Raw genomic sequence first — 23,667 nt, forward strand, 5'->3', positions numbered from 1 at the left:
TTTTTTTTAAATTCTAAATTAAAATCAAACTAATAGTGCGCGCGATTTTACTCCAAATTTAGATTGCAGTTTGAAAAAAAGATCATGAAAAACAGTCCGGATTCGGTTTAGTTTGGATGGTTTTGGGCGGTTTTAATTTTTATTTTTTATCACCCCTATGAAATAGAGTTACTACATGGAAAGACAAAAAAAGAATTACCTCATTAACTCTCAAATTATATGACTTGATATTTGAATACCAAAACAGTAGGTTCGACGATCACGTGCAATATTTTTATCATTAAAATATATTTAGTGTAATGCACAAACACGAATTTATAAATTTATTTTAATTTAAAAGTACTAACATTGATCTTATCAATATCTGATTAATTCAATATTAATTTATTAACACCATATAAATGAATAAAAATTAAAGTAAAATTGATTGATCTTATCAATATGTGATTAATTCAATATTGATTTTGGGCAAAATTATTTAAATAATATAAAAAATAAAATAAAATTACAAAAGTAATGTTGTTTTGAGACTCTTAAAGAATTAGGCACCTGCCATTTTATTAAAAAATAAAATAAAATTTTTGAGGCACCGCGATTTCGTATTCCGGTGCCTTTTTTTATTTTAAAAAAACAAAAAATCAGTGCCATTTTCTATATATATAAAAAAAAAAAATTGGATGTTTTTTTCCCTAAAAATTATGTCTATTTCATTTTCAAATTAATTATACACATGGTTTAGCAATTAATATAATTCAGATGGTAAATCAATTTAGATAGTTAATAATATGTGTAAACTACATTAATATTTTTCGAGATTAGATTAAATTACACAAATACCATTTGTATTTTTTTTATTAAAGTAACATTATTTTTTCTTATAAAAATATATTCTAATAATAATAATAATTTTTTGCTCGGTATCATTACTTCAATTAAGTGACACAATATAATTGTTGTAAGTTTGAATTTTATTTCTTTTAAAATATAAGTTACGAATAAATTGGCTCTTAAATGTTTTAATTGGTCATTTACCTTCTTATTATATTACGTCGTTTTGAATAATAATTTAATTGTGTATGTATATTATCATCTTTCATTTCTTCTTTTGTTTTTTTTAGTAAATTACAGCGAGTTCTATTAAAATTTGGTATAATTATAAATACCCTTTTATTATTTGAAAATTGTCACTAATACCCCTGATTTTAACAGCCGTATAATAATTAGATCAATTTATTATTTTTCAAAACAATGTAATATAATAAGAAGGTAAATGACCAATTAAAATATTTAGGAGCCAATTTATTCCTATTTATATTTTAAAAGAAATAAAATTAAAACTGATAGCAATTATATCGTGTAACTTAATTGGAGTAACGATACCGAACAAAAAATTATTATTATTATCAAAATATATTTTTATAGAAAAAAATAATTTTAATAAAAAAATACAAACGGTATTTGTGTAATTTGATCTAATCTCAAAAAATATTAATATAATTTACCATATTATTAACCATTTAAATTGATAAACCATCTGAATTAATTGATAAATAATGTATATTATTTATTTGAAGATAAAATAGACACAATTCTTAGGGACAATAACATTCAAGATTTTTTTTTTTATATATATAGAAAATGGCAACTGAATTTTTGTTTTTATTTTTAAATAAAAAAAGGCACCGCGGTACGAGACCGCGGTGCCTCTAAAATTTTGTTTTTTTTTTTAATAAAATGGCTAATTCTTTAAGAGTCTCAAAACTATATTACTTTTGTATTTTATTTTTTTTATATTATTTACATAATTTTGCCTTAATTTTGAACTATTTCCCTTTCTTGCTTGAATTCTCTGCACAGAAGAAGCTCATGGGTGGAAAGGGGCTGCTTCTGCGATTCATCTGATCCGTCAAATGATGCTGTTTTCTTGTTTCGTCAAATTCTCAGAATGCGCCCGCAGCCTTGTGTTTTTGAGTTTAATAAACTATTGACCTCTATTGTCAAGATGAAAAAACTACAATTGGCTGTTATTCGTAGAGGATTTGCTGCAAACAAGAGAGGTACTGTAACTTCTCCACTCTCTTTTCTCTCTTCATCTTTTCATAATCTCACCCATAAGAATATGCCCTTTTCTCCAAACCCCAGAATAGATTTCAGTTGTATTCATGATGTAGATGATGCTGTTTTCCTGTTTCGTCAAATGCTCAGAATGCGCCCACAGCCTTCTGTTGTTCAATTCACCAAACTGTTGAATGTTGTTGTCAAGATGAAACAATACCGTGTTGCCCTTGATGTATTCGACGAAATGCGTCAATCGGGTGCCCCTGTAGACGAGTATACATTGAATATCGTGGTTAATTGCCATTGCCTTCTCAATCGAGTAGACTTTGGATTTGCTATCTTGGGCAGCTTCTTCAAGTGCGGTTACAAGCCAAATGTCACTACTTTCACCACACTTATAAAAGGGCTCCTTTTAGGTGATAAAGTCGGCGAGGCAGAAAAATTATTCAAAAAGTTATTGAGGCTGAAACTCTGTGAACCTGATGAAGTTACTATTCTTACTGTGATAAATGGGCTATGCAAAGCTGGACACACTCTCACTGCATATGATTTGCTTCGGTTATTTGAAAAGACAAGCTTCAAACCTAATGTTAAAACTTATAGCACAGTAATTGATAGTTTGTGCAAGGATCGTATGGTTGATGATGCGCTCCAGCTCCTAGCCAAAATGATTGACAAGGGCATTTCACCCGATATTGTCACATATAATTCTATACTTCAGGGTTTGTGCAATTTCGGTAGATGGAAAGAGGCGAAAGACTTAATTACTAAAATGGTGGATTACAAGATATCTCTAAACGTGATTACTTTCAGTATATTGGTAGATGCATTTTGCAAGGAAGGACTGGTCAAAGAAGCTGAAGATGTTGTTGAAATTATGATGCAAAGAAACATTTCTCCTGATGTTGTCACGTACACTACTCTCGTAGATGGTTACAGCTTGGTTGGGCAAATTGATAAAGCAAGAAAACTACTTGATTCCATGCTAGGTAGGGGCTTGAAGCCTTCTATCATGAGCTATAATAGCTTGATCAATGGATATTGCAAGAAGGGAAAGTTAGAGGAAGCTTGGCGCCTTTTCCTCGAAGTTCCTCATAAAGGGTTAGATTACGATGTCATTATATATACCACCATGCTACGTGGATTATTTCGTGCAGGTAGATGTGCTCATGGATTGAAGCTTTTTAAAGATATGCAAGCTCAGCAGCTAATTCCCAATTTAGTAACTTACAGTACCTTGTTGAATGGCTTGTGCATGAATAAGCAGATTGGTGAAGCATTTTCATTACTACAGATAATGGAAGAGAAAGGTGTTAACCCTGATATAACCACATATGGTATACTCATCCATGGATTGTGCAAGGATGGAAAACTTGAGATTGCAAGAAATCTTTTCAATGGCCTTCCTTCGAAAGGTTTGCAACCCAGCGTTCAGATATATACAACCATTATTGGTTCACTTTGTCAAGAAGGACTTACAGAGGAAGCAAAATGTTTGTTTAAAGAAATGGAAAAAAGTGGTTGTGCACCCGATAGTGTGACTTACTGTGTTATAATCAGGGGGTTGCTTAATAGGAACGACCTTTCTGAGGCAAAGACATTCTTGGATGAAATGTGTAGACGAGGACTCTCAAGTATCACTTTGAAGCCGTGAATATCAATTTCGGCGTTGTTGCTCATTAGAAAGGCGAGGTTACCAATATACCACCAAATAAATAAAAACAAGTTTGTTGCTGAAAAATCTGTTTCAACGACATTGCATTCATCTGACATGTGAAACATTGTGTTGGAGGGTAATGATGCTGATTGTTTGAGGTATTTTGGTAGCACCAGTTTCAGCATGAAGCATCTGGTTTACATTGTTTGGCCTGGAAGTTCCTGATGCTATGTGCCGTATACTGAATCATTTATTATGTTTTATATGTACTTGTCGCATTACAGTGATGTATTGGTTACGATAATTCTCACTTTCAATGAGACAATTTGTTGAAGTGTAGGCCACATCTTGATTTTATATGCATTCGTGTTAATGCAATCTCAGTGAGTCTCCTGGTGTTGATGAGGTCTGGATTGGCATTCTTCATCTTTGTTATCTGAGAGAGTCTCCTGGTGTTGATGAGGTCTGGATTTGAGTTTGTTATGTGTAAAAACAAAGGATGCCAGCTGAGGAGATATGATATCTTGTGATTAGAGGAGCCCCTTATCTATATCTATATTTATATTCTATCTATATCTATATCTATATATTACATTATTATTATGTTATATATATATATTATATTATTATTATATATAAAAGTGCCAATCCCCCTAAACTTTCTTTCTTTTTTTGATTTGCCTAAATGAACCTTATTATATTAATATTTCTAGGGGTGATTTTGTGAGTTATGTGAATATAATTCATATTAAATACTTTTCACATTACTATATTTACTCTTATTGATTATTGCTTTTTCCATTGCAATGTTTATTCTTAATAATTATTGTTTGCCTGATAATTATATCTAGATTTAATTCATTTATTAGAATGAAAAAAATTCCTTATAATAATACAAGTGGAAAAGGCTACAACTATAATTTTCCACTTGCCCAATTAATAAAAAAGGCACCAAAATCTTATTTCAAAAGTCATAATTTTAAAATATGGAGTAATATAAATGGTGATTTTTTTTTTTTATAAATATAAGGATGAAAAGTAAATAATACCATATAGCGAATTAATATAGAACCTACAGGCAGTTAAAAAAAAAGAAGATCACGAATAAAGAAATCACATGAAAATTTTAATATTGCCATTAATTTTATACTTTCAAGCGACAATAGTTTATCTACTGGAAATGAGATTCACAGTGACAATCCTACTTATGTAGGCGTTAGTCTATTTTTGTAGTAGTACGTGTATGTTGTTTTATTATTCCACCTAAAGTCGTTGACTGGTTTAGAAATCTTGTTATATTGTGTATCGAGTGTTGTAATAGTTTATTGCTTATTATAGAGACATCGTTGTATTTAAAAAAAAAAAAATAACAACAACAAATCTATATATATAGTTATCATTAAAAAAACATCTAATGACACATATATAAGGGCAACAAATTAATCATAATTACTATATTGTGTTTACAATATAAATGTATCACTAATATTTACAGTGATAATTCTATGCATGATTTTTGTCATTAATAATTATATTAGTGATAAAATTTTGTTTAATAAATATATTTTTAGTGACAATTTTAAAATTATTAACATTATTTTTATTGCAGCGGGGTGACCTAAGTCAATCATGTCCCATCACCAATATGTAATTGTAGTTCAAAGAATTTCTCTTTTTAGCATTTTGTATTTTAAATTCAACTAATTTTTTTAACTGGAAAAGATATAGTTTAATTACAATAAATTAAAATATAATTGGTAAGTTTAATATTTCAGATTTTATTACATTTGACATATTTAAAGCTAAGTAAAGAATGAGTGTAACAAATATATATAAGACTTTCATGTAAAACTTTTTATTATTTGACAATAAAATTTAAGTTATAACTACTTAATGTTTTAGATAAAAGAGAATAGTAATTACATATCCATTTTATGAATATTATTTTTTTTAAAGTATGACGCCTATATTTATTCATCTTGTTCCTAAAAGTGTTTAACTTTAAGTTAAGCATATAGATTGTTAATTTCTTTAAAGCATATAAGAGTGTTGAGATATCATATTTCTTATGTATTTGTGTTATATATATATATATTTATACTTTTACTTTTCAAAAGTTTTTTTTTGTTAACTTATTGTACGCATTCATTACTTAACTTTGAGTACGTAAAATATAATAAAATTTAGAACTACTTAACTTACTAATTATATTTCAATTTATTATAATTAAAATATATTTCTTCAATTAAGAAATCCTTTGAACTACAAATATATATATATATATATATATAAGGACAATATTGTCCAAATATTTAGTGGCAAAAGACAAGTGTTGTATTTGTTAGTTTAAGAGTTCGTTTCATTCAAGTGGAGAAAAGAAAAAGTGAAAAGGGGAGGGTTAGTGAAAAGCATAGGGGAGGAAAAAAATCATAGTTTTTTTAAAGTTGTTTGATATGATTGGAAGGAGAGTAAATCTCAAACAATTCTTCTGTCTGATACAAGGAAAATAGATTCAGAAGAAAAGACTGATTTTTATAATTTTACTGATTAACCATTTCTCTTTATTTTGTATTAGAAAATAAACAAGTTAATATTATACTAAAATAATTTTTAGAATATTAAAAATTTAAAATCTTATTACAAAAATACTCATCAAACAAGAATAAACTAATTTTTTATTAATAAAAAATATTTATCAAACAAAGATAAGAATATTTTTTGTTAATAAAAAAATTCATCAAAACAAGTATTGTTCATTGATTCTAAAATATTCAATTTAAATTAATAAAATTACCACCAATACCTTTAATAAAGAAATTAAATTCAAACATCAACACTTTTATTGATTATTTATTTATTTTTTTTAAAAGATTTTACCTGAATTTATCAACGGGAATGATAAAAGAATTGAAAAAAAATTATATATATGGGTAATAGAATAAATAAAAACAAAATATGTATTTATTTTTGTTTTTTTAGTCTTATACGTTCACTTTTTCGTTCAATTTTGAATACAAACAAAATTGAACTCTAGTGAGGTTTCATATACATCAAGTTTTACTTTTTTTCCCATCTATTCTTCCTAATCAAATACCAAACTTATTTTTATACATCTGTTTTTACTTTGTTTTATTAAACACCCACTTTCCCTCCAACTATACACAGTAAAAAGGATAATCCCATTTTTACTCACAAATAATAATTGTTTATTCTGCGATATTAATTTTATAAATTACCTAAAATATCCTTACGTATTTCAATCATCCCTACTCAAAATTTTCTTTTAATCTATATATCTAAACTATCTATTTATTCCAATATGAAAATTTCACTCACAAACGATAATTTGTAAAATAACGATCCCAAAATATTTTGTATTCATAATATTGCTAAATTAATTTATTTTATTTTTAAAATGTGAATGTGTAGATTCGTATATTTTATTTTTATTTATAATATATTTTAAAATATAAATAATTATTTATTATATGTACACAGAAAACCATGTACAATAACAACTAGTTAAGAATAATTCAGAAAGAAAAGTGCATTTAATCCTGAGAATAATCATCCAATTTTATTTGGATGAGCCCAAATATCCCTATCCCTATACACCTTATTAGATGTATTCAACTTTTATTAGAAGTGCCTAAAACCCTAATTTTATTTTTTAATAGGTTGGCTTTTGATTTTGACGCTTTTGTCCTACTGCTCTCAGACGCGCATTTGCTTCGTGCGACTTAGTCCCAATTGCGCCGTAACTTCTCCGTAGTGTCCTTTTCTGCGTACGTCGCTCTCTCTTTATCTAATTTCTCCTCAGAACAAACAAATTATTGATCCCTTTCTCCCAACAAACACCCTCCATTTTCACCTCTTATTACACGCCAACCACACGACTACCCTCACCCACAAAGACCCATTTTGGTCATTACAGCACCCCTTAAATTATTCATAATAATAATGATCAACGCTTAATTCAACGTTCTGTATATTTCCTGCCTCGTTTTCTCCCTTATTTCTATGACTGTTTCTCTCTCTCTCTCTCTCTCTATACATACACACAAAAACCTGTCTGTATGTATCATGCACACGAGAACACACAGTGAGTGTGTATCTGCGTGTTAATTGACTTGAACAGGCTTTGGAATTTCTTGTTTCTTCTTCGTTGGTGGAACTTTTTGTACGCTTCGTGCAGGTCGAGGAGGTTTTTTTTTTTGGGAGGAAAGATGGTGGTGGATACGGCTATGGAGTTTCTGCTGCCGTCTTGGTGGGAGGTGCAAGTCACTTTGGCTGCGGCGGTTTTTGTGTTGGTGGCTTACTGGTTCTTCACTCTCGGTGGCGATGGGTGTGGCTGCGGAGGCGGCTATGATCGGGCGTTCGGGGATGGCTTGGGCGGCGGTGCGGATATGATTAACGACAAAGATAAGGTCATTTCCATAATTCTTCCGCCGAATTGAATTTACCTTTGATTTTGATTTTTGGTTCGTGTATTTGTCGTACCGCGATCATTTTATTTTGTTGTGATTTTGTCGCTTAAGAAATCTTCTAAGTAGAGTTAATGCAGCGGGATTAGTTATTGATGACTAAAAGGGTCAATTAGAAAACTGAACCACTGATAAAATGGAAATTCTGCTTCTTTGTTGTCAAACTTTTGTTTTTTGTTTTTTTCAGTCGTGTTTATTATCTATTAATTTACATTTAGTTTATCAATAATTAATTCACCGACCGTGTGTAGCACTTCTGAGAACTGAAAGTTGTGAGTTTGTGTGATCAGTCGACCATTCTCTGTACCTTATAGCAATTTGCTTCTACTGTAGTATGTGATTTATGTTAGAGACAAGGCCAGTGTCATAGATTACTGCCTAATTTGATTCAAGACTGTTGTTTTGATAGTGATATTTTTGATCTACATGTCTGTAATTTCATGATGGATTCTATTTGGTGTTTCCTTCCAGCGAAGAGTTTTATTTACTAAAGGTCAATTCAGTAATTAAGTACTGAGTTTAGGAAATTTTGCTCTTTTAACACTTAAATATTGTTTCTCTATTTTGCATAATCTTGCTTTCAATAGTTAGTTTATTATGGTACAGTTTTCTGAGAATTGGATGTGAGTTTTATATGGATGTACAACACAATCTGGATCTTCAATAGTGATTTTCTTGCTTTGATTGAGATGAAGCTTTTGTTTCTCCGTTTAGCTTTTATTTCTTTTATTTAGTTCCGTGTCAAGGAGCACAGTTTTCCAGGTCTCTTGTGTACTGGTGATGAATTATGGTTCATTTGATATGTTCTGCCATTTATTTGAGTTATTAATTGGGTGCATATTTCCATCTAAATTATACATTGTTGGTTGACATACAGAACCAATTGCTTTCAGACGCGGGCTTCCCCCCTCCCCCCCCCCCCCCCCTCTTCTTTTTGTGATTTTAGATTAATTTCTTGATCAAGTTATTGTGATGAGTTTTGGGAAAGATGGGGAAGTTTTAGTTAATCCACTTTGTTATAGAAGAATTTGTCAGTCTGTGGCTAGGTGGTGGCTATTTTTAAGGTAGTTTATCCATTGGTTCAAGTTAATTTTTGATGTTGACTGTATGAAACCAGAGAATGAAGCATTATGCATAACAGCACCCTAGCATGAAGAAAGAAACATGCAAATGATATATCTAAATTGCTTATCATTATTCATTCCCATTTATCTGACTGATTCCTTAAGTAGTTGCCTAAACAGTACCTAATCTCTTAGTAAGCGCATTTTCCTTTCTCTATTTACTTGTTGTTGTTGGTTCTTCCCCCCCTAAAGGTATTAAATTGATGGTGTTTTTGAGTTTCTTGGTATTTGGAGATTGCATCGATGTGATGAAGTTCTGCACTGTATTTATATTTTTGTAACCACTTCTAGTTAAGAAATAAGAACTATAACATCTTCATGACCACATGGCATGAAATGAGTTAGTCGCATAGTCTTAGAGGTGAATTTAGGTGATATTTCGTCGTTTATGTTTGCTCGGATTCTCTGGTACATACAGCTTAGTCTCATAGATGCCTTTCTTTGCTTTTGTGTTTTGAGCTTATACAGTTTGACTTGTATAGGAAATAAATGACTAGAGTTGTATCTAACTTCTAAGTTTCTCATAAAACATACTTGTGAGTACGCTAGGATTAAATGCTGCCTAATGATATTATCAACTTCTATAAAATTTTATTAGCCAGCATTGCCATAAAACTATGGTTAACCATATTATAAAGTCATTCCTAAGCAATGGTTATTCATTAATATTGAAGGCCAATGGTGAAAAGAAGAACATAGGTACATAATGTGGCAAGTCATGAAAAAAGGTAACTGATAATGAAGCCACATCAACTTTTTGGTTTATTATACATCTTTTCTCTACAATTTGTTTGACTGAATACTCAATCTGCCTTGAGGAAGTTAGATCTACTTTTGAACTTATAATACTGAATAATGAGTGTATAACTTTAGTGGCTTTTGGGTGTTCCAGTCCCTTTGGTTCTTGTAGCCAAAGTTATCTACTCGGCAGCCTATGAGAAGTGCCCAATAGTTTTTGTTCTAGTTTCCAATGTAATCTACATATAATTTTGTTTATAATATATACGTATCATAATTACTTGGTCATTCTTTCTGACATTTTACCTGCTAGATATGTGGAATCGATTGCAAAAATTACTTGTACTAATTGCTAATCTTTTAGATAATTAGTATTAATTAAAAGAAAAAACATTGATGTTATATTTGGATTTCAATATTGGTTCTTCTTCATAAATAGTTTTCTAAATTCTCTCCCCATAGGACTTACTTTTGCTGATGGATTGTTATGAAGTTTTGACTCATGAAAGTTTCTTATTTGCAGATGTTGTCATTGTGCTTAGTCATCAAGTTATTTTTCTGTGTGCTATTTTGCTTTGTTTTTATATGCATATCTGGAGTAATCTTCCACTTGCTTGACATGCAGTTCTGCACTTCTTTTGTAGATGGGCCAGTTTAAGATGGATCCTCAAACTAATTCTGCGTACTTAATTAAGGTAACTTTACGAAATTTTGACAAGTGGCCTTTTCTTTTGCTAGATATTTTATGGTTCTTCAATGTTCCCTATTTTCCTTTTTCTATTAAACTGCAAGTTTTAACAACCATGTCCATGAACTTTTTGACCCTACAATAGCAAGTGTCACTTTCAGGTGGAGCTGTTAGCAGCAAAGAATCTTATTGGGGCAAATTTAAATGGCACATCAGATCCTTATGCAATTATCACTTGTGGTTCAGAAAAGCGCTTCAGGTGATTGCATCTCATTTGGCACCTGTGTTGTCCTAAAGCAACAAATGGTTTTTAAAATAAGCCTATGCATTTGTTTTCCACTTCATCTTTACCTGACATTTCTGAAATTTAGCTAGTCTTCGTGATCCTATTTGCTTATGATGTTTATTTTTTCTTTTGTCTCATTTCTTGTGTGTGTGTCTCTCTCTTTCTTTAATTGTTATTTTTGGTATTATTGTTTAAAACAGATGACTTTGTGACACATCTCTTTTTGGATTTTGCTGCATATGGAAGTATCCCTTTTGTCCTGTGACATTTAATGTTGATGCAAATTTGAATACGAAATAACATACTTCTGTCATGCTGGAACTTGAAGATTTGATTTAGTTTTGAGATGTAATGGGATTTACACTTGTTTTTAAATGTAGGAATGGTATTGCAATTAGTCTAGAGGTCTCAAAGAGAGGCTAAGCATGTTAAATGAGCTGATGGTGATCCACAGCTCCAGATGATAGCATACATGGAAAAACAATTTAGTTGGAAGAAGTTCACAAGCTATAAGGAAAAGGGGATGGTGATGCAGGAAAAGTAGAGAAGAAAAAGTAGAGAAGAAAAAGGCACTTTTGGAGAGAAATGAAGGGAGGAAAAAGTGGGAAGGAAGGGGGAATGAAGAGTAATGGAAGGTTGCCTGCTATTCAGGTGTGATGAGGATAAGTGAAAGACATCGCTGATAAATGACTAGGTCACCAGGGTTCTGGATTATTACTTATGTTTCGGAGCTTATGTAATTTTCATATAGATACCTTGTTTATGAAGTTTGGCCTTTTCTCAAATTAGTTTCAATATTTGAAAAAAGTGGGATTTGCTGATTTCTTTAAGTTAATTGTTGAAGACTGCTTAAGCTGTTGGAGAACATATAGCATGGCTTGTGTCACATATTTAATTGCATGCAAGTGAGCTGTTAAAAGATGTTCACTCTTATAGTTATATACATATATTTTTCTATTTATTTTTACATGTTCAAGGAAGTTCACTCTTAAAAAATTTCAGTTTGTTGCTGCTACTTGTGCTCCGCCACCTGCTCCCTGCTCATGTGAATTAGATCTTTGTAACTTCAAATTTAGGCTTCTCTTCATTTTTGAGCTGTGTAACCTAATGTGAAGGTTAGGTGATGTTCTAGACATTAACTTCCTTTTAGCTTGCTTATAGCTTTTGAGAAGTTTTCATCTCCAACAGAGGTTGGCCAGCATTTCAGAAATTTACTCATTTGTCTGATTAGAAGTATAGTCCAAGAGAGTTATATATGCTAATTTCTATTTAGGATGCTTATAGTTTAGAGCAGCATTAGTTATATTTAATGATCAAGGACATTTCATGTTTGACAGTTGTACTTTCTCTCATGGTTTCTATTTACCTTATATAACTCTCATGAAGATAGACACCAATTAAGATTCAAGTTTGTGTTCTTGTAGTTCTATGGTTCCGGGCTCAAGAAATCCCATGTGGGGGGAGGAGTTCAATTTTTCTGTTGATGAGCTTCCTGTGGAGGTAGTTGTTTTACATGGTCACTTTTGGCTAAATAGCAAAAATAATTGTGCACTTGGGCTCCCTCTGTGGATGTATTGCAGCTTATTCACCAATAAATCTCATGAAAAAAGATCTTTTATGCCATGCTTTGTACTTCATACTGGCTCCCTTTAATTGGCTTTATATATTGCTTCATCGATGTACTAATATACAGTTAAATAATTTTGTCTTTGGTCTGTAATATGACAGCTGGCTTCAGAATGACATGTTAGGCAGCCTGTACTTCTCTTTTTGTCTGTAGAGCAGCTATTCTCATCCCTCCTTGCTATCGCCTTTTTCAGGGTTATTTTAGCCAACAGTTTCTCTTATAACTTCCTCAAATATTATTTATCTATACATACATAATTCTTCAAGCAAACAGACATAATGTAACTGCAATTTGTAATATTAAATAACTTAATAGATACTTATTCTATCTTTTGTAATTCTACATGTCCAGTGTCCAGTAGAATTCCTCTGATTTATGTGATATAAACCTCTGCGATTGTTGACTAGTGTATACTGGAATGTCTTACCTCCCATTTTCTATTGCTTTGCTTTGAAGTGCAATAATGTGCTGGTGCTCGATTTTGTTGTTCGGAACAAAATCATCAAATTAACATTGCACGACAGTCACATGCATGTAGAAGTGAGGCCTCAAATGCCACAAATTCCTTGAACATGCAGCTGCAACTTGGTTCAGAGAAATCAAATTTTTTATCAGGAATTTCAGTGTTGTGAAACATGATCTTACTTGCAAAGACTTTGTGTCTGTTGAACTTTTGTCAGCCATTTTTCGGTTTAAGAACTTTCATCGGAAAACCTTTTTCAATATGAAAATCGTCTCACCAGATAAACACATGCATATATGGAATATACCTACATATTAGTCAACATCATTTTGTTCTGAAATACCTACATTGCTGGCAGGTCTTATGGTATTTAATAGCATGCGTGTGGCTTCTGGAGTCCTGTTATGCCCTTGCAGTCCTTCTTGCTGATTAGGTTTATTAAGTTGTGCTGATTCATTTTGTTACCTTTCCAATTATATTGAACTTCTGCGTTAATTACTGCCTTATTGTGGACCATCTGGCCCTGATAGATGCATAAATGAATTGCGCACTTCAGAACATTTACCTACAGTTTATGTCAAGCCGAGTATAAGGACCCCTAAGGACAGATCTGCTTTGTGGCTGTATAAACAAACTCAAAGCTCTAGAAAAGATATTAGAAGCCTAAAACCCAAATCCTACTTCTGAATTGTCTATACATAACTGAGAAACTCATTCCTGAATTTTTTAATCAAGTAATATTTTGCCAGGTTGGCAACTAACCAAGCAAACAAAAAACCATAATTATTTTCAAGCACTTTTTATTATGTTTGCATGAAGGGACATGTAACTTCAAATTCTAACAGCTAATTCCCTTTTGTTAACTTTTCCTAGAGCTAATTCTTTATCTAATCGTATGGGCAGATAATTGTGACAATATATGATTGGGATATAATTTGGAAAAGTGCTGTTCTTGGTTCAGTGAGGATCCCTGTTGAACATGAAGGTCATACTGGTGCTGTATGGTATACATTGGACAGTCCATCAGGGCAGGTATTAAATTGTTTTTATGTTCCTGTTTTGCAAGTTAAGTTTTTACTTGGTTGTTGCCGTGATTTTGAAGAGCCCTTTTTGGTTCTTTTTCAGGTCTGTCTTCATATTAAAACACACAAACTCCAGAGGAATTCGTCCAGGTAATTTTTTGCTTGCCAATTATACTTTTCCTTTCTCTCCATGGTGCTTTGTTTCATTATCTTGTTTATTTCTTGGCGTTTGTTATGCACTTACTAGGTTGTTTTCTCTTTGGCTTTGGTTCCTCTAACCTCAAAATGTAAAAATTATTTTCAAAGGATTGTGACCTTTCAAATCTATGGTGGCAAGGATTGCAGATTGTATTATTCCTTGCTTTCTGTTATGACTAGCGAATTACTTTATAAAAGAATATCTAGTTGCTCTATGACTTAAGCAGCATGCTGGCATTTTTGATGCAGAAATTTCTGCTTTTTGGGAACTTGAATGTGGTTCCTATTCTCTTTTTGGCTTCTTGTATCTATTCACTTTGAAATTGTCATAGATCTTTACCTTGTCCTTGCATATAGTATCGATTTTAGCTTAATCTATGTCCCTCCAGCATTTGTCTGTCAGTCCTTATCTTTATGTTGATTGTGTGCTTTCTTGTCGTTACTTGTTTCAGTTTTCCTAGCATACACTCATTCAGCTAAACTGTTGAAAAGGTTTGAAATGCAGTTTTGCACTTAAGCATTTAGGACTTGAGTTGGTTCGGCAAATAGTGTGGGAGATTGGGCTAGAATGACATGCTCTTTATAATATTCCGAGCTTGTTGGAGATCAAGATGTTTAAACAAGTACTTGGGTTGAAGAATGATCACTATTTGCATATATTTTTCTTTTCCTTTTTCTAGAGTAGGCACAATTGAATTATTTTGAACACATAAAGCATTTTTCTTATATCATATTTGCTTTACTTGCTGATAATTTTAATTTGTTCTGTTGGCAGTAAAACTAGTAGAATTAATTTTCTCGTTATTTTTCCGGAGATAAACGCCAATCTTGATAGTTACCATACAAACTCTTTTTACCATTCATAATGTTTCTTGTTAGCTATCTGAACTTGTTTAGTTACTTATGCTAGGGATTTGAATGGCTATGCTGGTGCTAATTCTCGAAGAAGGCCTTTAGACAAACAAGGACCAACAGTTGTTCATCAGAAACCCGGGCCACTACAAACAATTTTTAATCTTCTCCCTGATGAGGCATAGTTTTTCTCTTATTTTTGACTGGTTAGACCTTAGTTTTTTTTGGGCGATTTTAGCAAATTCAGTTCCTGATAATAGTGATTCTGTTCACCAGATTGTTGAGCACAGCTATTCATGTGCACTTGAAAGATCGTTTTTGTATCACGGTCGGATGTATGTATCAGCATGGCATATCTGCTTCCACTCTAACGTTTTCTCAAAGCAAATGAAGGTTAGTTTCTCATGTTTGGTTTTTTCAAGATTCAGTTATGTTATGAGGCATCTCTTTGGAGCTTTGGCTGAAAAACTTAATACTTCTGACCAAGTCTCCATTTATGATTCAGTATGAACTTTGTTTTATGTTATCTATCTACTCAAAGCATATGTGAATTAGTGTGCGTCTTATTACTTTCTAGAGCTTTGCCGATATGTGGGTCTTGAATTTTTGTTCGTCTGTGACTGTGCTTTTGATTTCTGATTACGGTTAAGGTTTGCTCATTTCTAGGTTTTGCTTGTTGATGTTGTTTGCATTTTCATTTTGCAGGTAACTATACCTTTTGGAGACATAGATGAGGTAGAACGCCTTTTTGTTTTCCTTCTGCACTATCCTCTTATATGCTTGTCTCATTTGCTTTAGTATGAAATGATTGTATACATTTATTTGGTTTTCCATTATCAGATAAAGAGGAGCCAACATGCATTCATAAATCCAGCTATTACAATAATTCTTCGGATGGGTGCTGGGGGACATGGTGTGCCTCCTTTAGGAAATCCTGATGGTTAGTAATTGTTCTTCCTTTTGCTCCTCTAAATCCTGATTTGGTTTTTTATGATGTTTCTTATGTTTGAGAATTGAGGGATACTTCCTAGGTCCTTCCAGAACAGAACTTAAAATCTTTTGTGCATATCACAAGGGAAATAATTTGATATTTCTAATATCATGAATTTTCTGGTTATGATGTAGCTATGTAGATAGCCTGGCGGGTGCAAGTTCTTATGAGGTGATGTTAGACGATTTTGTTTGCATTATGTATGGTCTGTAATTACATGATACAGTGTTGTCTTTGTGAGAGTAGGTCACAGGAAGAGTAATGCATGCTAGTTGAAGCATGTCATGACTTATTAATGGCAAGATGCCCAACAATGTCATCTAAATAATGAATCTCTATCTTTGCTGAAAATGAAGCTTCATTAATTGTTCTCTTGTCTTTGGTCTTTCCCGTCGTAAGTTTATAATTAGAAAGCAGAAATATTTGTAGTGTGTGATGTCCTTTGTCAATTGGGTCCTTTTCCATTATGATTATCTTATCTTATAGATGACATTAAATATACACTTACACTGGGAACTAAACAAAGAGATATTGAAAACTCTTGGGTCTCCATTAGTTCTGGGTGAGCCATTAATGTTGTTTCAGCCTTTGAAAGACTAATTTGGTTACTAGTCTCTCTGGAGAGTTGTGGAAGCTGATGTCTGTGCATAAGCCACTTCACTCACATTTCTCTTTCAGGTAGAGTCAGATACAAATTTGCTTCATTCTGGAACAGAAATCATGCACTGAGAGGTTTACAACGTGCAGCAAGGAACTATCATGACATGCTTGAAGCTGAGAAGAAGGTCTGAACTATGCTTTCGTTTAATATTTGTTCCTTGTTATTACTGGAACTTTTAGAGAAAATGCTACCTAACACATAGGAATCTTTGGCTTCAAAATGGTAGAGCCTACTAGAGGCTTCTGGCCTTATGCCTTAGGATGGAAGGTGATATCTTGTAGATGTCAGCCCTTAATTTGCACAAATAGAGGTACCCAAACACTGGAATTGAATAGTCATATTCTTGATGCATTTGACCTTATTGCTTTATTGGTTACCAAACTAAACCTTTATGGTTTCATTAGGTATAGTGAACTATATTTTATTGTGAGATATATTGTCTTTGGATATCACTGTTACAAGTTACTAGATGATGGACTATTCTACTTATATGGCTACCCCATACTGTTACATGTTCTGAACATCTATGCTAGAAAGAACATAAAAAGGTAGTAGGACCAAAGTATAAGATTTCTTGATTATTGATTGGAAAATTGGTTTTTTCTTACTGAACACAAGGATTGATCCATAATTACTTCTTTCCTCATTTTGCTTGAGAAATATGCTCTTAATATGGCACCTAAAAGGTCAAAGGGGAGGAAAAGGGTACTCGAACCTTTTCGAGCTGGAGTGGGGTCTACTCAAGCACAAGTAAATCTGTTTGACTTGTGAACTTTTTTCTATTTTTTGAGTTTTTAGTTTTTATATTATTTTTGGTGAAATCGACATTCAATTCTATATCAAGTTAATACAAAAATAATGTGCAATATACTTTTCAATATCTCATTTTTATTTTTTAAATTTTGAATAATAGCTGTAATTGGATATTTTCATTAAATAAGCTCCCTCAGTAATTTAGCAATTTTTGTAATCTTTTTGAAAATATTTATTTAATTAATGCTTTTGATTTTCTTGGTCTATTGTAATATCAACTCCCCATCCATTATAGTCTTGTGAATTAATAGGTTCTATATGCTATTGTCATATCTCCTGGAAAAATGAATTTGAAAAATGATATTTTCTAACAAATAATAATAACTTTTTATATTTATCTTGTGAGTGTATATTCTTTACCAAGGCATATAAATATGCATAACAATTTATTGTTTATGTTATAAATTCGTAAAGTTTTACAAAACTATAAATTAACATGATATATGATAATAGCATTTGAATCTCAAAAATTATATGTGCTTTTGATGATATCTTCTAGTATATAGACCTATAATGTGAACAAGTATTGCTTGGTTATTCTTCTATATTTTGTATCTTTTATGAAACTAATTAACATAAGAATTTGCATTGATGATATCACCATGATTTAGTATTAATTTATAAACATTCTCATGTTATTTCTAGAAAATGTCTTTTTAATGTTTAAATATATTATTATGAATGTTTTCTAATATAATTTAGTCCAACATAAGGGCTTTCTTTACCAAATTAGTAACATACTCTTAAAATGGCTGTTCTTTTTCATCATTTTTATATGCCTCTATAATTAAATGTATTATTGTGCCGTGTTTAATTACTTATACAACATTATGGATATGTGCTACATCTTTACCAATTATGATTTTATATATTATATAATGGTATCATTTCATCTGAATAGCAATTAGCAACTAAGAATAAGTTCAAACATGATCAACACGCACAAGTTGATTAGACCATGTGTCTTCCCCATCATGAACCCCATCTGAGTTGCTGTACTCTTGCTCAGTTTCCCAAGTTGCTTCCTTCCCCTTTTGAAGAGAAACCCCAATCTCTAACTTGCAGAATTGCTGCAACCGGCTGCCAAAGTCATCACCTTGCACCACTGTAGTCTTCTTGGACAGCCAAACTCCTCCACCTCACACTGTCAAACTTCTTCTCCTTGCACCCCGAACTCCATCATTCACTAGGTTCTCGTTGCAGCAGGCATAAACTCCATCTGCCAATTTATGACTGGAAACTGGTGTGATATGTGGTTTTATTTGATAAATCTCAAGTACATAGTACAGTTTTCAAGATTTAGGTGGCTGAGAAAACTTACAGAACTCGAGTAGTGACTCGTGGGATTGTTCAAAACTGAGCTGAGCATGAGTTCAAATCAATGTAACGTTAAAGTCCATTACAAGCTCTAACTCTGTTCCACTTTGGCCTCTTGCATGGATGAATTCTGTTCATTTGGAGCTATAAGTTGTTGTTATGATGCTTTATCAGAATAGAAGACCCTAGGTTAGAAATGATCTTAGTATGCTATGCATTGGATAATTTAGTTTGATGCTTGCTGATTATGAGAGAGAGTTTTTAGTGATAAAGATGTTAGAGGAGGTGGCAATTTCTTAACTTTTAGGTATACAAAATCTCTGTAGTCTGCATTTTGAATGGTCTGAGTAGCTCAGTCACATATGTATCTAATTATTTCATTTGGGTGCAGGAGAAGGAACAGTCTGCATTGCGTGCGCATAGTAGCTCTATCAGAGGCAGTAGAAGGCAATCTAAGATTTCTGAGGAGAGCGCTGTCAAGACTGAAAAGTACCTACCGTTCATCAAGGAAGAAGTGCTTTCTGAAATTTATCATGTAAATATACTCCCATTTTCCATTTAATCTTCTGATGTCTAATTTTCGGAACATGTTAATTTTATTTTTCTTCTTTACCAAATTAACTTGCAGGACGTTTTTCCGTGCACGGTGGAGCAATTTTTCAAATTTTTGTTAGAAGATGGTTCAACCTTCATAAATGAGTATCGTAGTGTCCGAAAGGATACTAACCTCGTAGTAAGTAAAAATGTGCAAGGATTGGTTATTGATCACCTCTAATTACAAATTTTATACTTTGTCTAAATGAGTTCGAACCATAATTTGTGTTTTGGGCTTTCATGATGAAGTATATCATGCACTTTCCATTATCATGGTGCCTGCAATCAATCCTGAAATAACACTATAATAATCAAAACATTCAGTACTCTAAATCTTTTGTAAATGAACACAGCTGAGCATATATTTACTGAAGCCCCAGAAAGGCACCAATTTCAGTTCTCTTTTCAAGGTTTGTGCCTGCTGAAGTCCTCCTCCCATACAAAGGAAAATAAAAGGAAAAGTAAACATCTAATAAACTGTACAGATACTTAAGACCAACAAATGCTAAATTCTGTTTCTTTCTGAACCCTGACATACCCTGACTATGTCAGCATCTTGGGCAGTCAACCACTTTTGCTCTGGATAAACACAGATATACCAGAATTACTGATATGATGCTTTTCTTATCTTGTATGTTAGAAAGAAATAAAAATTTCCATAATTATCGACAGAAACCCAGATGTGTGGGAAGTGTTGGCCAAGAAATTGAAAGTATATGCATTATACTTTTCACAAAATGTAGAAGCGTGTTGATGCTTGCAGCTACATCTTCAGTTCTATACTTAAAGCTTTTCAAACTAGTAGCGGACTGCAGTCTATCAACTGCTGGTCAAGGGATGACCTTAACCTACATGAATTCCTAGCCATGCAACTGAGACTTTGACATGAAATTCTTTTATGAAAATGTTAAAGGATTTCTCTATCGCTTTTCATGTAATTTCTTGAAGCTGTTTAAGGAAGGGTAACTCATTAGAACCTTTGAAATCTTTGTAATGGAATTCTGTGTTTTAGTTATCTTATGTTTGCTGTCATTCTAACTTCAGATAGGTCAGTGGCATGCTGCTGATGAATATGAGGGTCAAGTCAGAGAAATTACTTTTAGATCCTTGTGCAACAGTCCAATGTGTCCTCCAGATACAGCAATGACTGAGTGGCAACATGCTGTTCTGTCAGCGGATAAGAAAACACTGGTGAGACTTAACTTTGTCATGATGTTACATTTCTGTCATTGGTTTGGTCAGGTTGCATTGATGTGGTTATTTTTCAATTATGTGTTTAGGTGTTTGAGACTGTACAACAGGCACATGATGTACCATTCGGATCATATTTTGAGGTTAGTACTATGGTTTTTCATTTTATCAGTCTAATCTTGATAAATATATTTATAGCATTACGTGTATGTATAATTTTTATGTCTTAAGGATGATCTAATTAGATAGATAAGCAATGATGCAAAACCCATCTTCTTATGTTGTCCTTATTCTTTGACTTGACATGCCTTGTGAATCAGATTCATTGCAGGTGGTCATTGGAGTCAAACTCTTCTTCGTGCACCTTGAATATTAAAGTTGGTAAGTGTCTGCTGGTGCTTAAATTCGTTTTATGATTTTGAACTTGATCGATTTCATTTGATGCTTTGGATGCTTGTCATTTGGTTATGGAAATTGTTGAAGTCGTATATGTTAGATATGCTAGCAATGCCAAATTGACCGGGCGAAAATGGAGGAGCCCCCTGCTTATCATAATCTGTGATGATCAACTAGAAAACTTCCCCTAGATTTCTTCGAATGTGGATGGGTTGTGACCTTTTAATTGATAAGTGAGTAGTGTGGATCTGACAACAAAATATTTTTAAACTTCTTGCTGCTGCACCCTGAATTTTCCGCATAGGTAAAAATGGGAACATAAATGAAATCGCTAAGTTTAAAGAAATGAGGAAGTGAAGCAATGGTTTATGAAGAAGTTGGACGGCTCCCCCCTTGTTTGATCTCTAGAAATCCTTCTCAGACTGATTTGTGTTTACAATTGAGGAAATAACTGAATTTTTAGAAACTGCAAAGTTGTCAGAGGATACGATGTAATGCTATACATTCAGCCAATTAAGGACAAATCAGCATCAGATTGGCCTTGTGAGATTTCAAATGACATTTCTTGACCACTGAATTTCATGTCCTTGGGAAGAGGTCCTTGGCAATAGGTTCAATAATAATATCAACATGTTTCTTTTGACAAAATATAACACCATATCGTCGTATTAGGTTTTCATGTTCATAAAGCTGTAATGCAAACTTACCCTGTAATAGAAATTGCCAACTTTCGTATGAGAGGACATCCAATGCTCTTTGGATGCTACAAGAGGTTCTGGATTCCAATCATTCCGATACGGGAGTACACCCTTGAAAATTTCTTCTGTTGTGTCATCAGTTTTTATGGTTATTTCTGCCAATGCTAACATTGAAAATCACACTATAGTTAATTACTAGCAATATTCAATTAGGTCCTGTCCATCTTCAAAACCTATAAGCCATTGCTGTGAGGTCAAACTTTTTCACCATCTCTTTGCAAGTTGTTTGCACTGTCTTCTTGCCTCACGCTATAGACAATTGTTCATCTGTTTGGTGTGCAAGATAGATCTTGAACCACTTTATTTTGTTGGCATCTCTTAATTGAATAAGGTAACAATTTGGCCTAGATCTCTTATAAAGATTATGCACAAGTTATTGCTTCCGGTGCTTTTCCTTTTTTGATCTTTCCTATGTCTTTGTAAATGGTACTGCGAGTCTTGATCCTTCCAATTTTGTGACAGCATGTAATTATGTGCTCTGAAATTTGCACTACCCTTACAGGTGCCCATTTCAAGAAATGGTGTGTGATGCAATCCAAGATCAAATCAGGTGCTATCAATGAGGTACGATTCTTGATTTCCTGTTTTTCATTCGTTTTATTTTTTTTATTAGTTGAATTCTATTTCTAAATATATATTTCGACTATACTTTGCAGTATAAAAAAGAGGTGGAGATAATGTTAGATATAGCACGCTCATATATCCAGTCGAAGACAGCTAGTAGTGAAATTGAAAATGTAGGATCACCTCCTGTCGCTCAAGAAAGTAGATAAACTGGTATGCAAGTCTTCAATCTGTTCCCCACAGTCACTGGCTTCAAGTTGCTCACAGTTTTGCATCTGGTGTTTGTAGTATTGGACTTTATTCGACAGCTGAGGTCACTTGTCAATTATAAATCCGTTTTCAATTTCCGTTTCCTGTGCTTATTTGCACCCTATTTTCTTGCAAGAGATGAAAGTGGTGCGCTCAAAACTATGTGGGTTACAGTTAAGTTATAGTGTAGACATATGAACCTCTCTTTTTTCCAAGTAAATATGGCTCCATCTTCTTGAAACCAAGCATTTGTATCCTAATATGGTGTTCCTTCCCTTTCTGTTGGAGACGTACTAGTTATCCATCAAACGTGGCTGTTGACTGTACATTATCCTGTAATTTTGAAAGGTAATAAATTTATTCTACATCAATGTTTCTGAATTCTTCCTTGCATAATCTGTAACACCTTATAAATTTGAAAATTTGTGCAAGTTCGGGGGAAATATTGTAGGTGGTGTATTAAGTTGTTAAAGTTTTATGGCATAATGTTCCCAGGATACGGGAAATCCTCGATGAAATAATGTTTTTGCATGACTAGTAGGCTTTCTTTTGCTTTTACTGATTTTGGAGTACTTGAGATTTTGTTACTTTAGAACACACTAACATATATTTAGTTGATTGAATCTTTTCTAGTTTTAGTACGAAATTTTCCAATACAATCATATGTTTTTGCATATTGATATATTACAATTGTGCGCCTGTCTATAATGCTCTAGTTCCCATTGTTTTCAGCTCACCCTCAAATTAGAGCCTTTATGCAGAGAATCTAATAGCCTGCCGAGTACCAATGAGTCGATTCAATCGCAAAATTTTGTTGGATACACTTCAGATTGATTTATGAACTTACATACCACTATGACAAGTGAAATGTTTCTCCTGTTTTAGTAACATCTACGGAGCCCATGTATTTGCAGCAGCATCAGCCATGCCAAGAAC

General features: G+C 32.7%; 2 protein-coding genes across 4 annotated transcripts; both read left to right on the forward strand.

The window, feature by feature from the left end:
* Window positions 1,788–4,252, forward strand: LOC105171960 (pentatricopeptide repeat-containing protein At1g62930, chloroplastic-like). 2 transcript variants are annotated; one of them, XM_011093246.2, is made up of 2 exons: window positions 1,788–2,057; window positions 2,172–4,252. In XM_011093246.2, exons 1-2 carry the CDS (start codon window positions 1,946–1,948, stop codon window positions 3,710–3,712), a joined length of 1,653 nt encoding a protein of 550 aa, XP_011091548.1. In that variant the 5' UTR covers window positions 1,788–1,945; the 3' UTR covers window positions 3,713–4,252. The 2 variants fall into 2 exon arrangements, with proteins under 2 accessions (XP_011091548.1, XP_011091549.1); XM_011093247.2 differs by having other exon boundaries at window positions 2,206–4,252.
* Window positions 7,711–23,102, forward strand: LOC105171959 (BAG-associated GRAM protein 1). 2 transcript variants are annotated; one of them, XM_011093243.2, is made up of 18 exons: window positions 7,711–8,142; window positions 10,706–10,756; window positions 10,911–11,008; window positions 12,460–12,535; window positions 14,029–14,157; window positions 14,251–14,297; window positions 15,256–15,376; window positions 15,474–15,590; window positions 15,903–15,932; window positions 16,038–16,137; window positions 16,867–16,973; window positions 19,371–19,514; window positions 19,608–19,712; window positions 20,618–20,764; window positions 20,854–20,907; window positions 21,085–21,145; window positions 22,421–22,482; window positions 22,575–23,102. In XM_011093243.2, the coding sequence occupies exons 1-18, from the start codon at window positions 7,942–7,944 to the stop codon at window positions 22,689–22,691; spliced, it is 1,767 nt and encodes a 588-aa protein (XP_011091545.1). In that variant the 5' UTR covers window positions 7,711–7,941; the 3' UTR covers window positions 22,692–23,102. The 2 variants fall into 2 exon arrangements, with proteins under 2 accessions (XP_011091545.1, XP_011091547.1); XM_011093245.2 differs by having other exon boundaries at window positions 8,006–8,142; window positions 10,687–10,756.

Source organism: Sesamum indicum, linkage group LG10 (assembly GCF_000512975.1).
Source record: "Sesamum indicum cultivar Zhongzhi No. 13 linkage group LG10, S_indicum_v1.0, whole genome shotgun sequence".
Lineage (NCBI taxonomy): Eukaryota > Viridiplantae > Streptophyta > Magnoliopsida > Lamiales > Pedaliaceae > Sesamum > Sesamum indicum.

Coding starts and splice junctions, on each gene's coding strand:
- LOC105171960 (XM_011093246.2), top strand. CDS start 1,946: ATGCGCCCGCAGCCTTGTGTTTTTGAGTTTAATAAACTATTGACCTCT. Junction 2,058..2,171: donor ATTTGCTGCAAACAAGAGAG/GTACTGTAACTT, acceptor TTCATGATGTAG/ATGATGCTGTTTTCCTGTTT.
- LOC105171959 (XM_011093243.2), top strand. CDS start 7,942: ATGGTGGTGGATACGGCTATGGAGTTTCTGCTGCCGTCTTGGTGGGAG. Junction 16,138..16,866: donor TCCTTTAGGAAATCCTGATG/GTTAGTAATTGT, acceptor TTTCTCTTTCAG/GTAGAGTCAGATACAAATTT. Junction 16,974..19,370: donor TGCTTGAAGCTGAGAAGAAG/GTCTGAACTATG, acceptor ATTTGGGTGCAG/GAGAAGGAACAGTCTGCATT.